General features: G+C 35.6%; 1 protein-coding gene across 4 annotated transcripts in view; it reads left to right on the top strand.

The window, feature by feature from the left end:
* The window catches only part of ADGRV1 (adhesion G protein-coupled receptor V1), a 546,992-nt gene that overhangs the window by 121,072 nt on the left and 408,733 nt on the right, over positions 1-17,187 (top strand). For all 4 annotated transcript variants that reach the window (XM_004759095.3, XM_045074447.1, XM_045074448.1 and 1 more), the window contains exons 35-41: positions 4,693-4,823; positions 5,846-5,945; positions 6,585-6,764; positions 7,522-7,685; positions 11,642-11,735; positions 13,658-13,736; positions 13,839-13,977. In XM_004759095.3, the coding sequence (XP_004759152.2) occupies positions 4,693-4,823; positions 5,846-5,945; positions 6,585-6,764; positions 7,522-7,685; positions 11,642-11,735; positions 13,658-13,736; positions 13,839-13,977 (887 nt within the window). The remainder of the gene's footprint in view (positions 1-4,692; positions 4,824-5,845; positions 5,946-6,584; positions 6,765-7,521; positions 7,686-11,641; positions 11,736-13,657; positions 13,737-13,838; positions 13,978-17,187) is intronic.

Genomic DNA, 17,187 nt, shown 5'->3' with positions numbered 1-17,187 from the left:
TGCCAGAGAAGGGAGGAAACCAAGATAAGAGTGTGTTTTCATCAATAAACAGAAAGAAAGTAATCACTGTGTCTCAGGCTAACACAGGCAGCCCGTGAGATTAGATTCCCAAATGGGCGGGAGGAGACAAGGGTAACTGTAGAGGATTTTAAAGGAGAACTTGGGATAGGAAGCAAGTTTCTAAGAACGTAGAGATATTTGGGCAGTTCTCGAAGTAGGGTCTTCAAGTCAGTGCCCATCTACAGTGTTTGCTACTGATTTGTGGCAAGATAAGTTTAGAGGTTCAAATACGCCTTTCTGGAAACTTCTATAACATTTTCATTTTGCTGATATTCAAAAGCATTGTCTATGGGCTTATGATTTATCTGTCTTTATGGTTTTGGTTTTTGGTTTTTTTTTTTTTTTTTTTTTTTTTTTTTGCAAAGGGGAAAAACGATTAGTAATTAAAGTAAATGGCCTACATGTGTTATTGGTAAAAATTGTGCATTATCATATTACTCTATGAGCATGGGTTTGGTACCAGAAATAAAACACTGAACTGCTTTCGTTTCTTTCATGTGTGCTCCCTAGATTTTTTCATATTTTCTCAATAAAAATTGGGGTGAATTTTTACCTTTTCTTATTTTCCTATACCTTTATTCCCAAGATTTTTTTCCTAGAGTCTAAATTAATTTTCTTTTATCAAAAACATTATGTTGAACCTCAGTGATTCAGAATTTTGTGTGTGTTTTTTATGTTACCACAAGCTTGCACAGAGAAATGTGTACCAAGCGTATCTGTTTACCAAAGTGGTTTAATGAAAACTTCATGGGGATTCAATGAAAACTGCTAAAGAAACAGGGTAAAAAAAGTCATGCCCTGTGATCGTAAGCAATGTTTAACACTGCTTTTGGCCTAGTGTCGGAGTTTCATTTATGAGGTTAGATTTAAAATGTGGACCATGCTGAACTTCTGGCTCTAGAATACATGTTCAGTTCATGGGGAGGAATTGTCTTAGTGTTTAACAATGTGCTGAATTCTGTAGAATTCTATTTCTCTTTTTTGTGCTAAAGCAATTGGACAGATGCCCAGTGGTAAATATTACTTTTTTTCCAATGGAATGGGAAAATTTATAAAATATGGGACAATAGATTTTTACTGTGATTGAAAACTATGTATAAATGTGTCCTTTATAAATCCGTGTTAGATGTTTCACTTAGTCATCCAACTCAACAGCATCATAATCATCGTGTCATATTCAGTGGATTTAAAATTCTGCCTTTTTACAGAGACAGTTTGAATGTTTTTAAGGCAAAGACTTGAACAAGAAATGCATTTCTTTTTAAAAATAAAGAGGTGCTATATTAGAAACACAACTTTTTTCTTAATTGTTTATATTGATAGTTCATGTTGCACACTATTCATATCCCTGTAATTAGTTTAAATGATTTTCTGTCTATTGCAGAGGGCAGTTAATTCAGATGGCCCATGTGTAGCATGTATACATGTATCTATCATGTATACATGTATCTATTAAAATATATTTCCTGGGTTTAAATTTTCCATTATTATTACAGTGTAGTTGATATTTGTCTCTTTAAATTATTTTTTTATTTTTTTGTTAACATAAAATGTATTATTAGCCCAGGGGTACAGGTCTGTGAATCACCAGGCTTACACACTTCATAGCACTCACCATAGCACAAACCTTCCCCAGTGTCCATAACCCAACTACCCTCTCCCTACCCCCCCACCTCAGTTTGTTTTGTGAGATTGAGTCTCTTATGGTTTGTCTCCCTCCTGATCCCATCTTGTTTCATTTATTCCTTTCCTACTCCCCAAACCTATATGTCTCTCAACTTTATCATATCGGGGAGATCACATGATAATTGTCTTTCTCTGATTGACTTATTTCGCTAAGCATAATACCCTGATATTTGTCTTTTAGAAAAACTCTTGGTTTGTTTTGGGATCAAATAGACAAAATACTTAGTGTTATTAAGTTACATTTTATGTTTATATTTCTTAATCTGCATTAAGCTAGGCCTAGACACTATATAATAGATCATCTGTTTTAGAGGTAAAAGCCCAACTTTTAATGGACTCTGAATTTTATATCAATATGGTCTTCCAGGTATGTTGTCAGACTCTTCTCTCGGTAAGGGTCCTATTTAGGCTTTCATCCTGGGCAAATGCTAGAAGACAGTGTAGTATCTAGTAAAATATTTATAAGAAAATTATAACCTACACTTTCTAGGACATTCCTTTTATCCTTTCCTTTATATTTAAAAGACTAAGCACTTGTTTCTCAGTTTTCCTTTTTCTACAACTGTTCTTTGACTCCTCATCCAGGTAGAGGGTAACTTTCTGGTAATTTTTCCAGGAGATATTTTATTTATTTATTTATTTTAAAAGATTTTATTTATTTATTTGACAGAGAGATCACAAGTAGGGAGAGAGGCAGGCAGATGGGGAGGGAGAAGCAGACTCCAACACGGGGCTCGATCCCAGGACCCTGAGATCATGACCTGAGCCAAAAGCAGAGGCCTAACCTACTGAGCCACTCGGGCGCACCACCCACCCCCCCCAGGAGATATTTTAAATGGACCTGGTTCTTGGGAGCCTTAATGAGGAGAGTCACTACCTCCATTTTGATTATTTTTTAGGAATATTTTCACACTCTTAATATTATTTTTACATTTTCACATTGCAATAGGCTTGGCTTACAAGATTGTATTTAAGGAATACTTTCTTTACCTTTTATTTCTCGGTGTGTAGTGTGTGTGTGTGTGTCCTGCCTCAAATTGTGTTTCTTGCAATACTCTCTTATAGGTTACTTGCATGGTAATTTGTTAAATTTTTAAAGGTGATATTGACTGAGTGGTATTAGATTTTGAGGATTTTACATGTAGTCAGTTTGTAGGAAGATTTTACTTTTTTTATCTCTTTAATATTTCATTTTTATTTTTATCTTTTAATCTTATATTATTCCCAAATCTTCGTGTACAGTCTTGCAACCATTTATTATTATTATTATTATAGGTTCCCCTTCAACATGGATCTTGACTGACCTATGTTTTGTTTTCTTGCCACATGCGTGCAGAATGCATTTTTAGATCTTGATCAAACTTCTGTAATTTTCTTCTTGAAATATTACTAGGCTTTGTGACTTAAAACATTTTGAAAAACCATGACTCCTTAAATCTTTTTTTTAAAGCTTTAAAAATTTTTTTTTCAAAAGATTTTATTTACTTGACAGAAAGAGAGATAGTGAGAAGAGGGAATAGGAAAAAGCAGGCTTCCTGCTGAGCAGGGAGCCCAGTGTGGGACTGGATCCCAGGACTCTGGGATCATGACCTGAGCTAATGAGCAATGACTGAGCCACACAGGTGACCCTCCTTAAGCCTTCTTATGTGTGTCACCAGACCACACTATAGGTGAAAGTGCTTAATTACTCTAAGGCTCTCTTTGTGTCTCTCAGTAATAAACTCTTTGTTTAATACAAAGCTACTCTGAGAAATTCTGCAAGGTGTACAGTAGAGGAACTCTAAGATTTCATAGTCATGACTGTGTTTGTTCATATGAATTAAACAAGTAACATAAATTTTGGCAATTATGGCTGATTATACAGGCTTTCGGTAACCCTGAGACAATCTGATTCCTAACTAGTGGTCCCTGTATGGTTTAAAAAAAAAAACAAAAAAAAAACCAAGACAAAGTCTACTACTGTAATGGTGATTACTTTTTTTTGGTAATGAAACACTTAAAAATGTATACACTGGTGTCTGAGGAAATGTTATTTAAAAGTCTTTCTGATGCTTTGGGTTATGGTTTCCATTCCCAAAATAATTCATTCCACTAAAATTATGTGTGCTTAAATTTAGTATGAAAATTTTAGTGTGTTGGCACTACTTGGCATCATATAAGACTTTTGAATTGAGCGTATTTTCAGCAAGCTATGTGACCATCAGCAATACTCCTAGGAACGAACTTTCCACTTTCAGCGGTTTAAAAGAAATGATTGCCATGATTTTCTTCAATTTTACAAAGTATTCTTTGAGGATAAAAACCAGGAATGGAAAGTATAAAGTATCTAAAATACCTCATTATCCAGGAAGCAAAACTGTAACTTTGGTGAAGTTACAGAGGCTCATCTACAAATTTGACACCTTTCCTTTGTATTTCTTTTTATAAAACAAAATCATTGATGGTATATGTAAGTTATAATTTAAAGAAATGTGATTTTCAGGTATTTGCAAGCATTTTTATGCATGCATTGTGTAAAATCACATTGCATATCAGTGTAAGGAATTTGTGTCTTTTTGAGAAGTGAAAGAAGAATTTACTTGTGTTATTACTAGTTTTGACCATAAGGACTTTATTATTTTCTTTAATTTACAGAACATTTATGTTCTGATGCATGTTTTGGAGTGTATAAGAGTTTGTGTTTCCCATTCTAGCATGTGTTTTTGGTAAATTTTACATATTGAACTTCCTGAAGTTCTACTAAATGAAAGTATTTAAAAGTTGGATCCCAGTGTTAATAAACAATAAGCATGTATAAAGTTTCTGGAAAGTCTAAAACAGAACAGCCTTGTAATATTCTTGGAAAAGGTGCTATAACAGTTGCATGTTGGGGATTTGGGTTTTGTTGATTTCAAATGTTGTTTATTTTCCGTGAAATATTTATCAATCTGTACATTTCATTTGCAGGAGAAATCTTGCAATTCCATGTGGTAAGAACACCCCCTGGTCGAGGAAATGTTTCTGTTAACTGGAAAATTGTTGGGCAAAATCTAGAACTCAATTTTGCTAACTCTACTGGACAGCTCTTTTTTCCCGAGGTAATACCACAAAGAAAAAGATTTAACACAAATACATAGAGAAGACAGTGTATTTTGGAGAAAATGGGAAACTCTTAAAACAAGGTTTAACAGAAATTGATGGGAGAGCTTGCTTAGAAACCTAGAGTAAGAACATGACTCAGAAAAGTTAGAAGACTCAAGTAGGTTTGTTTTTTCCTATGTAAATGGCAGATTTTGAAGGAAACAGCAGATGTCAACTCTATTAGAGCCATGCTCTCTCGCTGCTCTCCTGGCCTCCCACTTTTGGTGTCCACTGTGTCATTCCAAACATGATGGGCAGTGCTTGTCCTTCTCTTCCCTTACTCCTCACTGTCTCAAAACTTTACATGCAAGAGGATAGCAAATATAGCTCTAAAAACAAATCTTTTTATGTCTTGCTCACACTATATTTTTGAGGTTCCATTTAGAAGCTCTTTCTGATAATTTGCCAGAAGGCAATTGGTAGGAAATAACTTTATAAAAGCATTTCTTGGATGGGAAATCAGCACCAATGAATCATCTTGATCTCCTTCCCACACTTACTCAGTATGAATTCTTGTTTGATAATGCATTCTATATTCTTTATCCTCCTCATTTCCACCCCTTAATATTAACCCATGCCCCATAACTTTCTGCTTTGACTAACTGCACTGGCCTCCTGGTGTCTGTCTTTTCCTACAACATGGCCTTCTTTTTTATGCTCCCATTTTCCCTGTTCACCACTGCCATAGAAATCCCCCCGATGTATTGCTTTGTCTTAAATTTTCAATAGTGCTACATTGCATATTGGATAAGAGCTACATTCACTAGCTCAGCATTCAATATCCTCCACAATTAGCCTCTATCTACTTTATGCCTAGTTTCCCATGAGTCAGTGTTTTTATGTGTTTTATTTTTTAAGCCATAGGATGTTTGTTTAAATGAAAATATATTTGGATGCACAATTTATAAATCTAATAAAAGCAGGAGGTATTTTGTGTTCCGTGGCAGTAGAGGGATGAATTCCTATCTGTTTCTTATAGGGGTCATTGAATAAAACAGTGTTTGTGCATTTGTTGGATGACAACATTCCTGAGGAGAAAGAAGTATACCAAGTCATTCTGTATGATGTCAGGACACAAGGTAATTCAAAATTCAATTTAAACTTTTTTCTAATATATTATTCTTTTTAGGAAAAAATAATTCTTGCCATCTCTATATTTAACAACTAGATGCATACTAATTAAAAATCCTACTTTTTTAAAAAAGTATAACTTTAAATATTGTCTGTCCCATAAAATTGTTAGATCAAAAAAAATCAGCTCCGAATGGCAACACTCAGGAAAAACCTCTAAAAATTTTGCTAAATATTTTTGTATGGAATAATATACATTTCCAGAGGAAGTTTTTCTGTAATAAATATATATGAGCAGACCAGTTTGGATTTAGATTGTTTATATAGATGATTCAAATCTAATCACTTTGAGCAAATTATCTGGGTACTTTATTCAGTGTCTACTCAATATTTGTAATTCAGAAGACCCATTATAGCAAATAATAAAGATAGTATGTCAAGTGAAGAAATTTTATAATTTACTATCTAGAAAAAGAAAACTCAATTGTAGGTTCTGTTGGTCAACCTGAAGATTTCTGTTAAAGGAGTGAATAAAAAAGAACACTGTATGGGTGTTTCAATGTTTCAGAGAGTGGGGCTGTATGTTAAGTATTTCCAAGCTAATGCCAAATCACTGTTAGATTTCTTGTGATCCCTGGTGTTTTTAGGAGTCCCACCAGCAGGAATTGCTCTGCTTGATGCACAAGGATATGCAGCTGTCCTGACTGTCGAAGCCAGTGATGAACCACATGGAGTTCTAAATTTTGCTCTTTCATCAAGATTTGTTTTGCTGCAAGAAGCTAACATAACAATTCAGCTTTTCATCAACAGAGAATTCGGATCTCTAGGTTTGTGTGACTCTAGAGTGAATGCGGTTTATAGGCAGGTTCTTTTTTAATATTCTGCTTGTATGTGGATGAAAACCATTGCTGAAATAAATCAGAGACAGAGAAAAAAACTTAATATTTGTTAATTCAGAACAGGACTATAGAACTTCTTTATTTTTGAAGTTTATTTATTTCTGTTAGTAATCTCTACACCCAGTGTGGCATTCAAGAGTCCCATGCTCTTCTGACAGAGCCAGCCAGGGACGCATAGCTTCTTCTTTTTTTTTTTTTCTGAAAGATTAAAGTAATTATCTATCACCACAGAAATGCTGTGTAACCATCATAAAATCTCAGCAGTGTATAATAATGGGCTGGCTCTGGGTCTACTACCATATGTAGGGTCTGGCCAAGGGTGGCCCTACTCCAAATGTCTCATTCTTCTCCTGGGATCATTGGAGGCCAAAGAAAGCAAGCAAGAACATGCCAGTCTCTTGTGGTCTAGGCTCAGAACTAGCACATGATCACTTTAACTTTGTACTAACAGCCAAAAGTAGTCACAGCCACACTCCCAAATCAAGAGACAGTGCAGTATGCCTTGCCCATAGTTGGACATCACTGGGCCATTACATGATAAAGGCTATGGATACAGGAGGAAGTAAGAAATTGGGTCCAAGAATACAAGCTACTGCAGGTGTTAGGAAAGTAAAAAGGCTAACGCTATGATGATATTTTAAAAGTGTAAATAATTATAAAACCTTGTATCTTCCAATTCAATTAGGAGCTATTAACGTTACATACAGCACAGTTCCTGGAATGTTGAGTCTAAAGAACCAAACAGAAGGAAACCTAGCTGAGCCAGATGTTGACTTTGTCTCAGTAGTTGGCTTTCTGATTTTAGAAGAAGGAGAAACTACAGCAGCCATCAACATTACTATACTTGAGGTAAAACTCTTTACTTTGCTATTATTATATTTAATCTAAATAACTACAAAGAAAGTAGAAATTGATGGGATATTCTGGTGCCTTTAAATCAGCTTATTTCTTTTTGTGATCTTTTAAAACCACACAGGGGTTTCTGTTCTTGTCTGAATAGGCTGGTCTGCTGTTGTGTATTTTATTACAGAAACATTGAGTGATAAAGAGAATTTCCTTAGGTCAGTCCTCTTTAAGATAGGCATTGGCCTAAGAAATTCCAGGGGAGCATTTTGATTATTCCAAAGGATTTATTGGACCAGCAAATCCATGTAGGTCAGCATTTTAGTTGTTAGGACTGGTTAAATTAGAGATAGTGAGAAACTCACTAGAGGTTGTTGGCATAAAATGTGATTACGGTCAAACTTAAAAGTTATCACTGGTGGCTGAAATTGCATTTTAAATGATTTTTCATATTGTGAAACCTCATGCTGTTTTGGGACTCAGTGTTTCAGCTACTTGAATACATTTCCAAGAGGTGTATGGAAATCGTATGTATGAAGAGGATAGGGGATGGTATGTGTGATGGGTGGGAGGGAAGAGAATACTGCTTTAGAAAACATTCCAATTACTCTGTATTTTTGGGGTTCTATTTTCGAAAAGCTTTTATTTTCTCTAAGGCTTTTTACTTTTACAAAATTTTAAGTAGTGAAAACCATCCACCATCTGAAGTTAGTAACTCTTATTTTTTTTGATTACTGTTGCACAGTGACCTGATACAATAGTAGGAGAACTCTAGAGACATAAGATAAAAGGTAATATTAAGCGTATGGCATAGAACCCCCGATTTGATAAAATAAAACTTTAAACCAAATATATAATCAAATATATAATCTGTTAATATAACTGAATATAAATAAATGGATTTCCTTAGATATGGTAGTTTTAAAAACAGAATATATGTAGCCAACCCTTCTTTTCTTTGCAGAGTCTAGAGTTATGAACACAGGGTTTCCACTTTCCCTTTTCTCCCCCTTAGGTCTTTGTAGCCCTTTCTGTTCCTTGAGTAGCATTAGATTTAGAGACTGCGGCCTATATAAACAAAAATCAGCCAGGCCTGGTTTGAGGGGGCGGTGGTCAGGGTTAGGGGGTTGTTGTATGAGAGTGAGGAACAGTGGGGATGGATGAGGGACCATCACTTTTACATTCCTGATTCTGGAACTCTTTTTGGTGTATATATTATAGAAGATAGTTTAGAGACTGTTTTCCCATTTTTTCATATGGAAATACATCTCCATTAAATAAAATTAATAAAATGTATATACTGACTTTATACATACACACACACACATTGATGTTTATGGAAATATTGTTGGGTGATTTGGGTTTTGCTGGTCTTCAAGTTTTGAACACTTGCCTTATTTTCAGTGCTGTTAGGTGCACTAGGGATTAATAGTAATAGTGTATTAAAATTAAATATTACAAATAGCTATTAGGTTTTTTTTTTTTTAAGATTTTATTTATTTGAGAGGAAGAGAGACAGAATGTGAGAGAGAGCAAGAGAGTGCACAGTCAGGGGGAAGAGCAGAGGGAGTGGGAGAAGCAGACTTGCTGCCGATAAGGGAGCCCACCACAGGGCTTGATACCAGGACCCTGGGATCACAACTGAGCCTAAGGCAGACCCTCAACCAAATGAGCCACTCAGGTGCCCCTAGCTATCACTTTTTAAGGACTCTTTCTAGGCCAGGCACTGCATACTTATTATTTTAAATTCCCAAAGTAGATATTATTTCCCCCATTATAAAGATGGTGGAAATGAGGGCTTTAAGTTGAAGTAACTCACTTAAAATTACAGAATTTGGTGTTAGGTCTCCATGACTGTGAAGCCCCTATTTTTTTCATGGTATTCTATTCCACAGCTCAGTCTTTGGATAGTAAGATAATTTAAAATCTTTTGCTTCCATTCTATTTAAAATATATTAGATTTATATATTTATGTAGTTGGTTTACATATTATGTTAGTTGAGAAAAAAGTGATATATTAGCAGTTCGATGTAGTTCAACCTAATAACTTATCATGCAACTGGGTATAAGTTTATACTTTTATTATTTTTTTAATGTCAGATGTGTTGAAGTAAAATTAACAAATACTGCATGGTATTACTTATATATAGAATCTAAAAAATATGTAAAACGATAAGATATTTAAAATGTATACTGTGGTGATTTGATACATGTATACCTTGTGAAAGGGATTCCCCCCATCTATTTAACTGACACATTCATCACCTCACAAGTGTATTTTTTGTGTGTGAAAATATTTAAGGTCTAGCCTCCTAGTGAATTTTGATTATATAATACAGTGTTGTCAACTATATAGTCACTGTTTTTTTAAAAAAAGATTTTATTTATTGACAGACGGAGATCACATGTAGGTAGAGAGCCAGGCAGAGAGAGAGGGGGAAGCAGGCTCCCTGCTGGGCAGAGAGCCTGATGCAGGGCTTGATCCCAGGACCCTGAGATCATGGCCCAAACCAAAGGCAGAGGTTTAACCCAATGAGCCACCCAGGTGCCCCTACAGTCACTAAGGTTTACCTGAGACCCTCAGAGACTATTTATCTAATAGCTGAGTTTGTACTCTTTTACCAACCTTTCCTTTTTCCCCTTCCCCCGAGCCCCTGGCCCTGGGAACTAGTTTTCTACTCTCTGTGTCTATGAGTTTAACTTTCTTTCTTTCTTTCTTTTTTAGATTCCACTAATAGAGCAGGATACCATGCAGTATTTGTCATTCTCCATCTGACTTACTTCACTTAGCATAATGCCCTCTAGGTTGATCCATATTGTTGCAAAAGGCAGGATTTCCATCTTCCTTGTGGCTGAATAATATTCTATTGTGTTTATAGATACCACATCTTCATCCGTTCACTCACTAATGGACTCTTAAGTTGTTTCCATATCTTGGCTATTGTGAATATTTTCTACAAATATCTCTTTGATATTCTCTTTGTATCACCTTTGAATATATACTCTGGTGTGGGATTGCCAGATTATATGGTAATTCTATTTTTAATTTTTTAAGGAACCCCTATATTGTTTTGCACAGTGGCTGCACCAGTTTACATTCCCACCAGTCGTGCACAAGAGTTCCCTTTTTTCCATATCCTCACCAATACTTATCTCATGTCTTTTGGATAATAACCATTCTAAGAGGTGTGAGGTGATGTCTAATTCTGGTGTGTGTGTGTGTGTGTTTTTTTTTTTAAGATTTATTTATTTATTTATTTGACAGACAGATCACAAGTAAGCATAAAGGGAGGCAGATAGAGAGGGGGAAGTAGGCTCCTCGCTGAGCAGAGAGCCTGATGCGGGATTCGATCCCAGGACCCTGAGATCATGACCCAAGCTGAAGGCAGAGGCTTAATCATCTGAACCACCTAGGCGCCCCTCATTCTGGTTTTGATTTGCATTTCAATGATGCTGAGCACCTTTTCATGTAGGTATTGGCTACTGGTGTACATCTTCCTTGGAAAAACGTCTGTTCGGTTCTTTGTACGTTTTTAAAACAGATTATTTGTGGTGCTTTGCTTTTCTTTTTTTGACTGCAGAGTTGTATGAGTTCTTTATGTATTTTGAACATTAACCCTTTATCAGATATGTCATTTGCAAATACTTTATTCCATTCTATTGGTTGCCTTTTCATTCTGTTGATGGTTTCCTTTGCTGTGCAGAAGCTTTTTAGTTTGATGTAGTCCCACTTGTTTATTTTTGCTTTTGTTGCTTTTGCTTTTGGTGTCAGATCTCAAAGAAAAGTCATACCTAAGGCATGTTTATTTTTAAAATGTTTAATCTTTATATTCCAGGTTTGCATTTTTATATTTGCTGTATACTATTTAAGCAGACATATTTTTCAGATAATTTAAAAACTGTGAGAGGTCATTACTTGGAGAGCACAACAATAGGAGATTTAATGGATATAATTTTTACAGGATGACATACCAGAGCTAGAAGAATATTTCCTTGTGAATTTAACTTATGTTGACCTTATCATGGCTCCTTTAACTTCATTTCCTCCTAGACTAGGTATGACATTTTTTTGTTCTTGTTTATTCACTTCAAACAAAGTAAAGTTATTCATTTTTTAATCAAAAGTGATAACTGTAATACTTGTTAATCTCAGCTGTAGAAGAAAATCTGGTGAGCTTTTAAATTTATTTTAACTTGGAGACTATATGGCAGTTTTGTATATTGGAGATCAGAAACACATTTAAGAATTGTTTATTGTGTGATGTTTTTAAGAAGTATTTATAACCAAATTTGTAAACTTCAAAGTAGAATTAGTTCTTAAGAAGGAATTTTTCCTTTTAAAGTTTCATTTGCTGTTTTCATTAGATCTCCAGACTATCAGATGATTTTATTTTCCTTTATATTAAGCAGAACTTTTGTTTGTTTGTCGTTTTCTCTGCTTCTTTTTTGACCTTTTACCTCTTTCTTTTCATGCTTTAGAAAAGACTCAGTTAATTCATTACAGACTGAAAGGTAAAACTTGAACCTCAGTATGGATTTACGTAGATTAAAAAGATACGTTCTTATTTTAAAACATAAACTCTTGTTTGTGGTTTAGACATTTAATACTGGTGATTTTATGTGAAATTTGTAGGTGTGGTTGCCCAGAAGGTGGTGGCGATGAATAGCAGTGTGCTAGCCTGTTTCCCATCCCTTGGTTTGAAGGTGCTCTGTACAGGGCAGAAAACCAGTTGGGGTTAAGGAGGGGAAGCATGGCCAAGAGGAGTGAGCTAAGGAATAGGGGTTTCTCATTCCCTTTTGAGGCTCAGTATGACAACTTTGAAAACAATGGAAGGGAATAACCAGTTTTTGACATATTATTATTATTATTATTTGAAAAGCTTCAATTCTTTTGCAAAAGAAATATATGACTCCTGGGATAGGCTTTGAAATCAGGCATCTATTACAAGACATTTATACTAAGAAAGCTAACAGATACTTCATATTTCTTTATACTCCATATTAGAAGTAATTTGAATTGTTTAACTTTTGTTTAGTGCTCTCTGATGCCCTGTTTCAAATGCTTTATATGTTAGTACCACCATCCCTTTCACTTTAACATTTTATAGATAAGGGAGCAGAAGCTTTGAGAAGCTTAGTTACATGCCCAGAGTCGCACTGCTGTGAGATGCTGGAGCTGGGCTTCTGCTTTGTAGCTTCCAGTTTGGTGGGCTCAGATACTGATTTTCTTTTCTTTTTTGTTTTTTTTTTGGGGGGGGGCGGTTCTGTGTGTGTGTGTTTTTTTTTGACAGTGCTGACTTCACTCAGGGAATTACACTCTTCCTAACCTTTCCCCACCTAGGCAGCTGCCATAAGTATCCTAAGACACTCTCCTAAGATAGAGCCTCTGAATTTTAAAGGGAAAGGACAAACATATTAAAAAACTAAACAGGAACAGGGTTGGTTAGTATTTCAAGACTGAATAATGAATGCTGGTAACATACTCTACTTGGTAGGCAGAGTACAAGATAAGAAGGGAAAAGAGAAATTTATTTCCATCTCAGTCTCTGCACCCCCCCCAACTTTCCCCCCATCTTTTCCTCCTGTCTCAACATGTCACTCCTGCATCTCGTTCTTGCACCTGTTTATTTCTCTGCAGCACTCCCTGCCTGTCTCTTCCCATTTCTTTCTCTTTTCTTGATCTTTCTACTCCTTCCAGTGGTCTCTATTTTTCTTTTCTCTTTCTATTAAAATAATAGAAATAAAACCATAATCTCAGGTGCTTATTTTGTACTGTCCTCAGCTCATTAGATTCCTGTAAATCATTGCTCTTGTTAGTAAAAATTTCCTTAACCAAATATCATAAACATATTGTTACTTTATTAAACATCTTTTGAGTAATATTGACAATATCTTTATATTAGAAATTATGTGTTCTCTATGCCAAATACTTCTCTTAATTACTTTTACTTAAAAGTATGCTTTTGTGTTTTTTTCAGATTCGGAGGGCTTGACTGCACAGATAATTATTGATGCCAATGATGGCGCTCGAGGCATAATTGAATGGCAACATACCAGGTAAGACCAAGGTAGTGTGAGAGTTCTTTTCTGAGTTTCAGATTCTTTATCTACTGAATAAAAGCTTATAAGGAAAAGATTAATGTATTCTGTTTATTTTAGGTTCGAAGTCCATGAAACCGAAGGAAGTTTAACATTGGTAGCCCAGAGGAGCAACGGGAATCTTGGCCACGTTTCCTTGTTTATATATGCCCAGAATTTGGAGGCACAGCTGGGGCTGGATTACGTCTTTACCCCAATGGTGAAATCCTTGGGAATTATAGTGATTTGGGTCTTGTATAAATAAACTAATCATAAAGTAATAAGCTATTATATATTCCATCATAAATTAAGTCAGAAGACGTCTACATTGTAGAATAGCTATCTTTACTATTTTAGAAAATATGGAAATTGATTTTTTAGTTCTAAAGGTTATTCTTTATTTTATTTTATTCATTCATTATTATTTTTAATATTTGATACTATTGTATTCCTATCTTATTGCAATACTAGATAATGGAGAACAAAAGTTACTGTGACAAAGAATTTCTGTCATTATATTTATTTTTTTATTTATTTTTAAATTTGTTATAAACATATAATATATTTTTATCCCCAGGGGTACAGGTCTGTTGCCAGGTTTACACACTTCACAGCACTCACCATAGCACATACCCTCCCCAATGTCCATTACCCCAACCCCCTTCTCCCAACACCCCTCCCCCCAGCAACCCTCAGTCTGTTTTGTGAGATTAAGAGTCATTTATGGTTTGTCTCCCTCCCAATCCCATCTTGTTTCATTTATTCTTCTCCTACTCCCTTAACCCCCCATGTTGCATCTCTACTTCCTCATATCAGGGAGATCATATGATAGTTGTCTTTCTCTGATTGACTTATTTCGCTAAGCATGATACCCTCTAGTTCATCCACGTCGTTGCAAATAACAAGGTTTCATTTCTTTTGATGGCTGCATAGTATTCCATTGTATATATATACCACATCTTCTTTATCCATTCATCTGTTGATGAACATCTAGGTTCTTTCCATAGTTTGGCTATTGTAGACATTGCTGCTATAAACATTTGGGTGCACGTGCCCCTTTGGATCACTACATTTGTATCTTTAGGGTAAATACCCAGTAGTGCAATTGCTCGGTCATAGGGTAGTTCTATTTTCAACATTTTGAGGGACCTCCATGCTGTTTTCCAGAGTGGTTGCACCAGCTTGCATTTCCACCAACAGTGTAGGAGGGTTCCCCTTTCTCCGCATCCTCGCCAGCATCTGTCATTTCCTGATTGTTAATTTTAGCCATTCTGCCTGGTGTGAGGTGGTATCTCATTGTGGTTTTGATTTGTATTTCCCTGATGCCAAGTGATGTGGAGCACTTTTTCATGTGTCTGTTGGCCATCTGGATGTCTTCTTTGCAGAAATGTCTGTTCATGTCCTCTGCCCATTTCTTGATTGGATTATTTGTTCTTTGGGTGTTGAGTTTGCTAAATTCTTTATAGATTTTGGACACTAGCCCTTTATCTGATATGTTGTTTGCAGATATCTTCTCCCATTCTGTCAGTTGTCTTTTGGTTTTGTTAACTGTTTCCTTTGCTGTGCAAAAGCTTTTGATCTTGATGAAATCCCAATAGTTCATTTTTGCCCTTGCTTCCCTTGCCTTTGGTGATGTTCCTAGGAAGATGTTGCTGCAGCTGAGGTTGACGAGGTTGCTGCCTGTGTTCTCCTCAAGGATTTTGATGGATTCCTTTTTCACATTGAGGTCCTTCATCCATTTTGAGTCTATTTTTGTGTGTGGTGTAAGGAAATGTTTCAATTTCATTTTTCTGCATGTGGCTGTCCAAGTTTCCCAACACCATTTGTTGAAGAGGCTGTCTTTTTTCCATTGGACATTCTTTCCTGCTTTGTCGAAGATTAGTTGACCATAGAGTTGAGGGTCTATTCCTGGGCTCTCTATTCTGTTCCATTGATCTATGTGTCTGTTTTTGTGCCAGTACCATGCTGTCTTGATGATGACAGTTTTGTAATAGAGCTTGAAGTCCGGAATTGTGATGCCACCAACTTTGGCTTTCTTTTTCAATATCCCTTTGGCTATTTGAGGTCTTTTCTGGTTCCATATAAATTTTAGGATTATTTGTTCCATTTCTTTGAAAAAAATGGATGGTACTTTGATAGGAATTGCATTAAATATGTAGATTGCTTTAGGTAGCATAGACATTTTCACAATATTTATTCTTCCTATCCAGGAGCATGGAACATTTTTCCATTTCTTTGTGTCTTCCTCAATTTCTTTCATGAGTACTTTATAGTTTTCTTTCTGAGTATAGATTCTTAGCCTCTTTGGTTAGGTTTATTCCTAGGTATCTTATAGCTTTGGGTGCAATTGTAAATGGGATTGACTACTTAATTTCTCTTTCTTCTGTCTTGTTGGTGGTATAGAGAAATGCAACTGATTTCTGTGTATTGATTTTGTATCCTGACACTTTACTGAATTCCTGTACAAGTTCTAACAGTTTTAGAGTGGGGTCTTTTGGGTTTTCCACATATAGTATCATATTATCTGCGAAGAGTGATAGTTTCACTTCTTCTTTGCTGATTTGGATGCCTTTAATTTCCTTTTGCTGTCTGATTGCTGAGGCTAGGACTTCTAGTACTATGTTGAATAGCAGTGGTGATAATGGACATCCCTGCCGTGTTCCTGACCTTAGCGGAAAAGCTTTCAGTTTTTCTCCATTGAGAATGATATTTGCGGTGGGTTTTTCATAGATGGCTTTGATAATATTGAGGTATGTGCCCTCTATCCCTGCACTTTGAAGAGTTTTGATCAGGAAGGGATGCTGTACTTTGTCAAATGCTTTTTCAGCATCTATTGAGAGTATCATATGGTTCTTGTTCTTTCTTTTATTAATGTGTTGTATCACATTGCTTGATTTGTGGATGTTGAACCAACCTTGCCCTGGAATAAATCCCATTTGGTCGTGGTGAATAATCCTTTTCATGTACTGTTGAATCCTATTGGCTAGTATTTTGGTGAGAATTTTCGCAGCTGTGTTCATCAAGGATATTGGTCTGTAGTTCTCTTTTTTGATGGGATCCTTGTCTGGTTTTGGGATCAAGGTGATGCTGGCCTCATAAAATGAGTTTGGAAGTTTTCCTTCCATTTCTATTTTTTGAAACAGTTTCAGAAGAATAGGAATTAGTTCTTCTTTAAATGTTTGGTAGAATTCCCCCAGGAAGCCGTCTGGCCCCGGGCTTTTGTTTGTTTGGAGATTTTTGATGATTGTTCCAATCTCCTTACTGGTAATGGGTCTGTTCAGGTTTTCTATTTTTTCTGTCATTATATTTATATCAGAGTGTTTCAGAGAGTTTCTTGTGCTTCTTGAAAATTTTACATCTTTTATTTCTTTGCTTTAATTTACTGAAACACCGTTAATGTTTTAAAGTGCTTTTCGTCACTTGTTGGCTT

The sequence above is a fragment of the Mustela putorius genome, unplaced genomic scaffold (genome assembly GCF_011764305.1).
Source record: "Mustela putorius furo isolate JIRA1106 unplaced genomic scaffold, ASM1176430v1.1 tig00537350_pilon_pilon_pilon, whole genome shotgun sequence".
In the NCBI taxonomy this organism is placed as follows: Eukaryota; Metazoa; Chordata; class Mammalia; order Carnivora; family Mustelidae; genus Mustela; species Mustela putorius.
Note: the sequence above shows the minus strand (reverse complement) of the source record. Positions and strands in the feature narration are given on the sequence as shown.